The sequence below is a fragment of the Fragaria vesca genome, linkage group LG6 (assembly GCF_000184155.1).
Source record: "Fragaria vesca subsp. vesca linkage group LG6, FraVesHawaii_1.0, whole genome shotgun sequence".
Taxonomy (NCBI): domain Eukaryota; kingdom Viridiplantae; phylum Streptophyta; class Magnoliopsida; order Rosales; family Rosaceae; genus Fragaria; species Fragaria vesca.
In genome coordinates, this window is record NC_020496.1 from 12,594,626 (window position 1) to 12,603,877 (window position 9,252).

Sequence of the window (9,252 nt, forward strand, 5' to 3'; positions counted from 1 at the left end):
TACTATATGATGGATATCAATCACTTCTTTTCGGTATTAAATTTAAATTTACATAGTCCGTAATGTGATGTAAACTCGATTTGTATTTATTGTAATCAAAAAATAGATGAACCAATCTGCTAAGAACCAATCAAAAACTAGTAATTTGTTAACCTAACTGATAGAATACAAATTTAAAAGAAGGAAGAACCGCATGAAATTTTTTAAATACATTATAAATGCTGAAAATTGTTATTTCTTTCCTTGTAGCTAAAAAGGAAATTCCCCACAGACCAATATGTCAATTGTTAAGAATAAGTAGGGGGTCTTCACACGCGAGCAAGACTCTCTACCATTTTATTCTCTCTCATTTTTTTTCCCCTAATTCTCCTTTCATTCTTCGTTTTCTCTCACCCATTCAAATTCTACATTTCGATCGATTTCACACCTTGAAAGATTTCCAATTCCAATCATGGTCGTCAGGTAAAACCATCCCCGATTCTCACTTTGCTCTCATCTGTTCTCGTTTTCATTACGATTTTAATCTCTGTGGTTAGGTTATTGCGTGTCATTCAATTTGTGGGAATGGGCTATCTAGATTGGTATTGATCCTTTCAAGAGTTTTGAATTTTTTGAACTTGTATTGTATGCAATCCCCAAATTACTACAGTTGTAGGAATCAACTAGATGATTCTCACTAATAGTAGTGAAACTCACTCATTTGGAATTGAAAGTTTAAAACTTTTATCTGGGTTTTTGAGTTTTGATATGCTAGACACGGCAGATTGGTATTTTGCATTGATAAATTTTGATTTTGCTACTTTTTTATGACACCCAGATGATAGGCTTTGCAAATATCTGTGTTCTAAGATGGGTTCTTGATTTGATGGGTGTTATTGAGCTTGGAAACTACTAGCTATCCTAGATTTTTGTTTGGTGATTCATTTGTTGGGGAATGGTTCGTATGGAGCACCTTCCGGTGGAGGTCATAGGTAACATACTGTCGCGGCTTAGAGCTGCCCGGGATGTGGTGATTGCATCTGCGACGTGCAAGAAATGGAGAGAGGCTTGGCGAAACCACCTCCACACTCTATCTTTCAATTCCAACGATTGGCCTGTCTATCATGATCTCACGACAAGTAGGTTGGAGATTCTGATAACCCAGACCATATTCCAAACGACTGGTTTGCAGTGTTTATCGATTTTTATGGATGATGTTGATGAGTTCTCAGCTGCCCCAGTGATTGCTTGGCTCATGTATACTCGGGACACCTTGCGGCAATTGCATTATAATGTGCGGACAACACCAAATGTTAATATCATTGAGAAATGTAGTCGTCAGAAGCTTGAAGTGTTGGCCTTGGCTCATAATTCTGTAACAGGTGTTGAACCAAGTTATCAGAAGTTTCTGTGCTTGAAGTCACTTTCCTTGAGTTATGTCTGCATCTCAGCTTTGGATTTGAGCCTTTTACTCACTGCATGTCCAAGACTTACCAGTTTGTCTCTTATTAATCCTGATATAGCCATGTCAGATGCACAGGCAACAATGGAACTTACCAGTGCCTCATTGAAAGATATATATGTTGAAGCAGTCAGTTTAGATAAGTTCATATTGGAGGCGGATACCCTTGAGAATCTGCACTTGAAAGATTGTACATTGGAGCTTTTTGAGCTTCTTGGTAAGGGGTCATTGAAGGTTTTGAAGATTGATGATGTTAGTGTGCTCCATCTCGATATTGGTGAAAACACAGAGAATCTTCAGATTGTGGATGTCAGCAGCTTCACAATCATGTGGCCAAAGTTCTATAACATGATCTCTAAGTCATCAAACTTAAAGAGGCTTCGACTATGGGGTGTAGTGTTTGATGATGAGGATGAGGTTGTGGATTTGGAGAATGTTTCTGTTTGCTTCCCACTGTTGAGCCACCTATCCTTGAGTTATGATTTAAGAGATGTTTGTGGCTTGCAGGGGACATCTCGTTTGGAGAATGTGGTTGTTTTAGAACTTGGATGGACTATAATCAGTGAGCTCTTCTCTGAATGGGTAGCAGGACTTATAGAGAGATGCCCTAAATTGAGAAAGTTGGTCATCTATGGGGTTGTTTCAGAAGCCAAATCCCAGGAAGAGTGCCAAACTTTGGCAAACTTCACCTCTGCCATTGTCCGGCTGATGAGAAAATATATGCATGTGGAGATTCAGTTTGAATATGAATAGAAGTCCTGGTCTTCCATTTGGCTTTCTGGTTTTCGTTCAGCATGATCTGTACAACAAGGTACATGGCACGTTATGATGATTCATCACTCTCATATTAAGGGTGCCTCCTATTTACTAAAATGCTGAGCAGATGTAACCTTAAAGATTGTTTAAAAAATAGGCTTGTACGTGTTTCAGAATATTCAAAGGGGATTTTCAATGATTGTTTTCTGCTAGTTTTTGTTTGTACTTGTTTCAGAAATGGGATTTTCATATTGGAGATTGTTTTCTACTTTCTGTGCTTTGTTTTGAATTTAGTAGTCTATGTCTTTCTATAATATTTCACCATGTCTTTATTTTGTAGTGCAGTTAGTTATGGATAATTCGGGTTGAAGCCGTTTATGGCACTCTATAGTCTATATGGCTACCTTCTTGAATATGGGTTGGAGGGTGTAGTGTGCTATTATCACCTGATTACTGAGCAGGTGAAGTCTTTGCTTTCACAATTCAATGGAAAAAGTCTGAGCGTGTTTCCTGAAAATTGAAATTGATGGTAACATGTTCTTTAGTTAGTTCTGTGCACAGGAAGTTAAACTGAACCAAGATTCGTGAGTAAACTGGGGTACAATAAGTCATAACATGAACACATTAAACAATATGCTCAAATTTTGAGGGTCACTCTCAACATATGGAGGCTTTCTTTTTCTATGCATCTTTTAACCTCTAAATGTGAAGTAGATGCTTAAATATACATTGCTAGGGAATGCTAGCTATAAGTTTATTACAGTATAGATAAACAGGTTTCTGCAGAAAAACTCGTACCCTGTGCATTTGAGTTGTAAAACGTTGCTGATCGGAGAAGAAAAAAAACAGAGTTGTTTGCTCTTGAAAGTTTTGGTGTTTTTTGCATTAAATTAGATTCAATGAATTGTTTGAAAGAATATGCATTTCTTTGGTAATGCATTCAGCCGTACTTTTGAGTTTGCTCGGTGACTTTGGTTGATCAAACTACTGGCATGAATTCAGACGTGTATCTTTGTCTCTGTTGCCTTTGGTTTTCAATCCATTGGAACAGATCATCCTCTGACCTTGGCTTATGTTTCTTTGGTGAGTCTTTTCGTGCTTGTTTCCAGCTTGCATCCCTTTGTGTTTAACCAAGATTTTTTTTTTATGAAGGAAGATATTGTCTGGATGAATAGCCAAATAGGAAAATACAATTTCAGGAGCTTTGCTTTTGTATTATAAAGTGTTTATATTATGAATGCAACACTAACAGGTATAAAAAGTTGACTTTTACTGGATTTGAGTGTAATTATCTGGTTTTAGGCTGAGTTTTGATTTCCTGAAATATAGTCTTGGTTAGACAACAGGATCTGACATGATATATACATTTCCGCACTTGGTAGTTTTGAAACGTCCAGAAAACTTTTCATTAAAATTCGAAGGGACCTTCAGCTTGCAGTTGATCTTGCTGCCTGACTGCTGGTAATACCTTGTCTTGAAGATGTCATACCCAACCTTTACTCGAAGAGCAAGCAGCACATCAATACTGTAAAAACCAGTATCGGTCTCTGCCTTCAATTGGGAAAGCTCTGTGTCACCAAACTGTACCAATTGCTGACCTTCAAGTACCACATGATTCAAAATGGTTGTGTTCTTGTGGCCTTGGTGAAAGGGTGTGGAATCCAAAGTACGCATGGCAAACCTCTTTTTTCCATAGTTAGCAATGACTTGGATGTCATTGTAGTATATGTCCACCTTGTTGTTTTGGTTTCTAATGGTAATGTTGAGCTCAAGGTTGTAGTGGAGAGTTTTGTTGGTTTTGGCGAAGTCGAATTGGGTTATAGAGGCATTAGTAATACTGAACTTGGGCTCTTCAGGAAGGAAAATGGACCACACTACAAAGAAGACTAGGGTGAAGCAGAGGATGGTGTTGCAGAATAGGAAGAAGCTGCAGTCGATGCACGCACGCCTTCCAGTCATGGCTGAGAACGAAGTCTACAAAATGCGAAGGTATATAATGCAGGGTAGGTTTTGGCTCCTTCTATTTGAATTAGTTTAATAGAAAGAATGTTGAGCAACATGATTGATAGAATTTATATTCATATTCCATCGAGTTTGGCAATTAGCAATTGGTAGAGTATGGCCGTGCCAAATTCAACCATATGGGGAACTTCCAAAGTTCTTTTTTGGGTTAGGTGGAACTTCCAAAGACCTTCTTTCAGGATTGATTGGCCGTTTAAAGTTACAGTACAGAGTTGGGGATGCTATGTCGTTCCTTATGAGCTCAGATTCAGATTCGGACTTATTCTGATCAACCATTTCTGTCAATTATGTCGCTAACTTTTTCTTTGGGATTTCTAACCCCGTCAACATAACCTGTAGATAGAATGGTTATTCCTGATAGTTCGCAGTTTTTGTATTACTGTTCTTTGCCCTTTATTTGAACTTTTCACAACTTGAGTTTTTCGAGTTTGCAGCAGCAGAGGTTGCTGTTTCATATATTATGATTAGAGAAACTTAAGAGGAAGCATTCTTGTCTATAGGGTTTTGAGAAGGAGCAAGGAATTCTGCATATTCTGACCAACGTGATTAAGTTTGCTTCAAAGGAGTGTTTAGAACAGCAAGATTGTTTGACAATGTGCTATTGAGATTTATATACATTCTGCGATACTGCATCTATCCAGTCAAATCTGACAGAAGTTTTGACAATTTGCTGAATATATACTATTATCCAGCAACTTCCTTATTGGTTTAAACACGTAAAGTTGCAAAAATATAGGCACATGTACAATGTGGTTACCAAGAAAAAGCGAGACAGAGTTCGCTCGCAGCTTCAGGTCTGCGGTGATATAGCATGTCTGCCTTGGTAGTCTTTGGTTGTGCGGTATACGAATTATCTTCATGGTTGTGTAATGCTGGCTAGCCTGTACATCGAGGGAATAGCATTTTGGCAGAAATGGCCGTGACAAAAAGGTCCTTGTCAAAGCTGAATTGAGGAGGAACTTCCAAAGTTATTGAAGAATGTGGTTCCTCGTAGTTTTCGACTCGTTGACTTGTGAGAGAAGCATCGATAATTCTCAAGTGGAGGGTGAACGGTATTCATCTCTGAGGTTGTATCGGCGTACCTGACTAGCAATGGATTGAACTGTGATGGTAAATTTGGGTACTTGGGTATATGGAAAGATGAGCTAGAAGCAGAGTTTGCAGCAGCAGCAGCTGCCGTGATTGCATTTTATCATATGCATGATCTAACCATAGTTTACGTACATAACTGATATTTGCTTGAAGTAAATTTGCTGAACACTTCTGAATTTGCTGAACACTTTTAACTAAGGAACTGTTTATTACTAATTAACCACGCACAGCTGCAAAAATATAGATACAAATAAGCAACACTTGGATGGTCTGGTTGTGAAGGAAAAACTCGACTGACATAGCCCACTGCTTCAGGGTCTGCAATGATATATCATTTCTGCACTTGGTAGTCTTGAAAGTGAAGCGGTTTGCAGATGCTTCACTAAACTGCAAAGGAACCTTCAGCTTGCAGTCGATCTGGTACGATGGGTTGGAATACTTTGTGTTGAAATAGCCGAATAATACCATATTAACATAAAGCTTCAAGTCAATACTGTAAATGCCAGCAATAGTCTCCGAGTTAAACTGGGAAATGTCTTGTTCTTCAAACACCACAGACTTGCTCCCTTTAAGAGTTACGTTCTGCGAAATGGTTCTGTTCCTGCCGCAGCAGTGAAGTGGTTCATAAGGCAAAGTGACGAGAGAAAATACTTTGTTTCTATAGTTAGCTGCGACTTGTATTTTAGTGTAAAATATGGCAGCCTTTCTGTTGGGGTTGATGATGGTCATGTTGAGGGCAAGGTTGTAGTCGAGGGTTGCGTTTTGGTTGGTGAAACTGAATTGGGTTAGAGAGGCATCTGTGATGATGAATTTGGGATCTTTGGGAATAAAGATGAACCAGAGTATGGGGTAGGAGAGTAAAAGGCAGAGTTGTATCTGAATTCCTCTCCACCACCACATGGCTGGGAAAAAGAATTGGTGCTAGAGAGATGGATTTGGCTGTGATGTACAAAGTTTGGTTATGTTGGCTTCTCTCCATAAAAGAGATGAACTAAGACTTGGGGAGTAGTATTTGGCAGCCCAGACGAAAAGGTCGATGTCAGGTTAAATTAAAAAGAGTAATGTGAGAAATCTCCAGGTGTCAACTTCCATATAGTTTGTTTGAGGAGAGGAACTTCCAAAGTTATTGCAAGGAAGTTTAGCCAAAGAAAAAAAAAGTTATTGCAAGGAAGTAGTTTATTATTTTTTCTTTATATATGGAATAAAGTGAGAAACCTCTCAGAAAACTCCAAGTTCGAAAGAAACAAACGGACAACTTATTGAACTCAACAACTTTACGTCTAAGATATTCCATAGTTCTTTGCAAAAGAAAAAATCGAAGACACCAATGACGACCGCTTTGCAACGTGTTAGCCATAGTTACGTATAGATTTGGTTTCAATGTATACGTCTGGGAACTATATACATATTGCTAAAGATCTTGATCAAATATTGAATTGTCTGGTAATTGGTATAACACTATTCATGTTTTTATGTCTAATGGTTTTAAAGATGAGCTAGCAGTGAAATAACAAAGATCGGTATAACCATTAAAAAAATAACAACAGCAATTGATGAACAAAAAATAACAACAGCAGAAAACTTATATGTTACTTCAGATCAGGAAAACCATTCGAGGACAAATTATTGCCCTGACTAGATCTCTTCAATGCCTCTTCACTAAACATTGTGTAGCCTTGAAACCACGACTAGGAGAAGTATTATTAAAACCCGATGGAACCTTCAACATACACATCCTTTGTGGTTTGTAAACGATTCCTTTGAGAACCCAGCGACTTATTCGAAAAGCAAACTGCACATCAATATTGTAAATGTCTGCATCGGTCTCGAAGCTAGAGGGCTGCCCTTGAAGAACTGGATACACAATGGTTATGTTTTTGGTTCCTTGGTCAAAGAGTGGCAAACTCAAAGTCACCATAGCAACTCTCTGCTGCCTAAATTTCGCTGTGACTTCGATGCGTTTGTAGTGTATACTGAAGGTTGAACTAGGGTTTCTGATGGCAACATCGAGGGCGAGGTTGTAGTAGAGAGTGTTGTTGTTGTTGCTGTTGAGGTTGAATTGGTCATAGACGCATCGGTGACTGTTACTTCGAGCCTTGGAGATCTAGAGAAGATGACTAGGAATGCTATGACTCCGGCTAATAGGGCAATGACGGTAAAGGTAGCTAGAATGGTGCTGCTTGTTAGCTTCTTTCCATTCCATGTCATTGAGCAAGTCATAGCCAAAGGAACAGGAAAATACTTGCTACTGTAAACAGTTGTACAAGGAAAAAACATGCATGTACAAGAGGGAGAGCCATATACAATCGTTACGCCTCCTATTTATAATGGTATAGCTTAACTGGGACGATCTATCCCAACGAGTTTTCTTAATAAAACATCTCCTAGCAGTGCTAACTGCTAAGGTGAATCTTTAAGGTGAATCATTATGGATGGAACGAATTAAAGGTGTGTTTACAGAATATGGGAAAGTAAATCTACATGAGATCTTTAAAAGGCTATATATCTATGAATATATATGAAAAAGGTTGAGGTTTGGACAAATTTGGTTTGTTCATCAGTAAATTTTAAGTTTTATACTCGTCGAATCGTCGATCCTCTAGAATATTTCAAGTTTAATTTTTGTGTTTTGTAAAAAAATTTCAAGTTTAATTTATGTGTTTTGTTTTGCTTAGTACGTAGTAGGTGAATCCACTTTCTTTCAAGAAATTTTTGTGTTTGGAATGTGAGTTTATATTACTTAATGTAAAGGGTTGTATGTGCTATGTAAAGTAGATAGGATAATTATAATTAATATAATGAAAACCCTATTCTCTCTAGCGTGTCTTCTCGCTTTGGCACTCTCGCCGCCTCCTCTTAAAGGTGTCGAATTCAGCGGCTCCCATCGGAAGCCAACCTCAGGCACATCTGTCATCCTACTGCTCCTCCCTATTCAATCCACTTACCACATCCCTTTGCTTAGACAGTTAGACACGATGGAGACGTCCTTAGGGCTGGGCATCCATCTTGGTTCTAGTGGCTGTTAGATGATAAGATCAGAGTACTGCTAGAGGTGGGAGCGTTGATCTCGCTGGTTACGCAATGGTGGTTGCGATCGTAGATGTCGTCCGATAGAGCAGCAGATTGTCTGTGGCCTAGACTCGGATGATGATACGACGTGGCAGATCATGGTTGGGATTGCTAATGGCGGGTCGACGGTGTTGGTTGCCATGATTCGACAATGGTTGCCACTGCAAAGAAGAAGAGATATGATCGGAGTTGAGATCAACACTTTGGGTCGTTAAAAAAAAACACTTTGGGTCGTTCCTTCGGGCTCCACCATGGCCCAAGCTTGGGTGTATTTGGATCTACTTTCTGCAAGCCTATGGATTTAGGATCCAGGAATCACTCATCTAAATTGTCATGGATCTAAGGTCTACCTATAGCCCCACCGGCCGGAGTTTAACCTCCGTGCACATTCCCCGACAATGGAGAGTAGAAAAGGCTTTGGTCAATGGATCTTGGTGCTACAAAGACATGCTACCCTAACATCTTGGACATTTGAAGACCGTGCAATTGTTATATGTGTGACAAACTCTTTATGGTGTTCTAATATTTTCGTACACCAATTGAGGTCCGTAGGTGAATTTATTCGTTCGACTGTTTTGAGTCATGTAACATCTACTTGGTTAAGAATGTCTTCTAGTAGAGTAGTACATCATCATATTCGAAATAGGCTTGTCCTTGCTTGGCATGTATTCGTTCCAGCACATATATATGTTGGATGCTCCTATGTTCGACCTTTGTCGATCTTATGAATAAAGTTTTCCTTATATTCAAAAAAAATAAAAGTAGATAGGATAATAAGAAATATTGAAACTTTGGAAGACATGCATGCATCAACACAAAATTAAGTTGCAACCATCAAAGACTTAGGCACATAGCCAACCTCTCTCTCTCTC

At 38.8% G+C, this 9,252-nt stretch overlaps 3 protein-coding genes across 3 annotated transcripts; 1 reads left to right on the top strand and 2 right to left on the bottom strand.

Annotated features, from left to right (window-relative positions):
- Positions 1–322: 322 nt before the first annotated feature.
- On the top strand, positions 323–2,486 carry LOC101295538 (F-box/LRR-repeat protein At1g67190-like). The gene is made up of 2 exons (XM_004302947.1): positions 323–462; positions 818–2,486. Exon 2 carries the CDS (start codon positions 935–937, stop codon positions 2,192–2,194), a length of 1,260 nt encoding a protein of 419 aa, XP_004302995.1. The 5' UTR covers positions 323–462; positions 818–934; the 3' UTR covers positions 2,195–2,486.
- A 1,046-nt stretch (positions 2,487–3,532) lies between these two features.
- On the bottom strand, positions 3,533–4,156 carry LOC101312753 (putative syntaxin-24-like). Its single transcript, XM_004305294.1, has one exon. It carries the CDS (start codon positions 4,154–4,156, stop codon positions 3,533–3,535), a length of 624 nt encoding a protein of 207 aa, XP_004305342.1.
- Positions 4,157–5,527: 1,371 nt separating this feature from the next.
- On the bottom strand, positions 5,528–6,211 carry LOC101313044. The gene has a single exon (XM_004305295.1). It carries the CDS (start codon positions 6,209–6,211, stop codon positions 5,528–5,530), a length of 684 nt encoding a protein of 227 aa, XP_004305343.1.
- Positions 6,212–9,252: the final 3,041 nt, after the last annotated feature.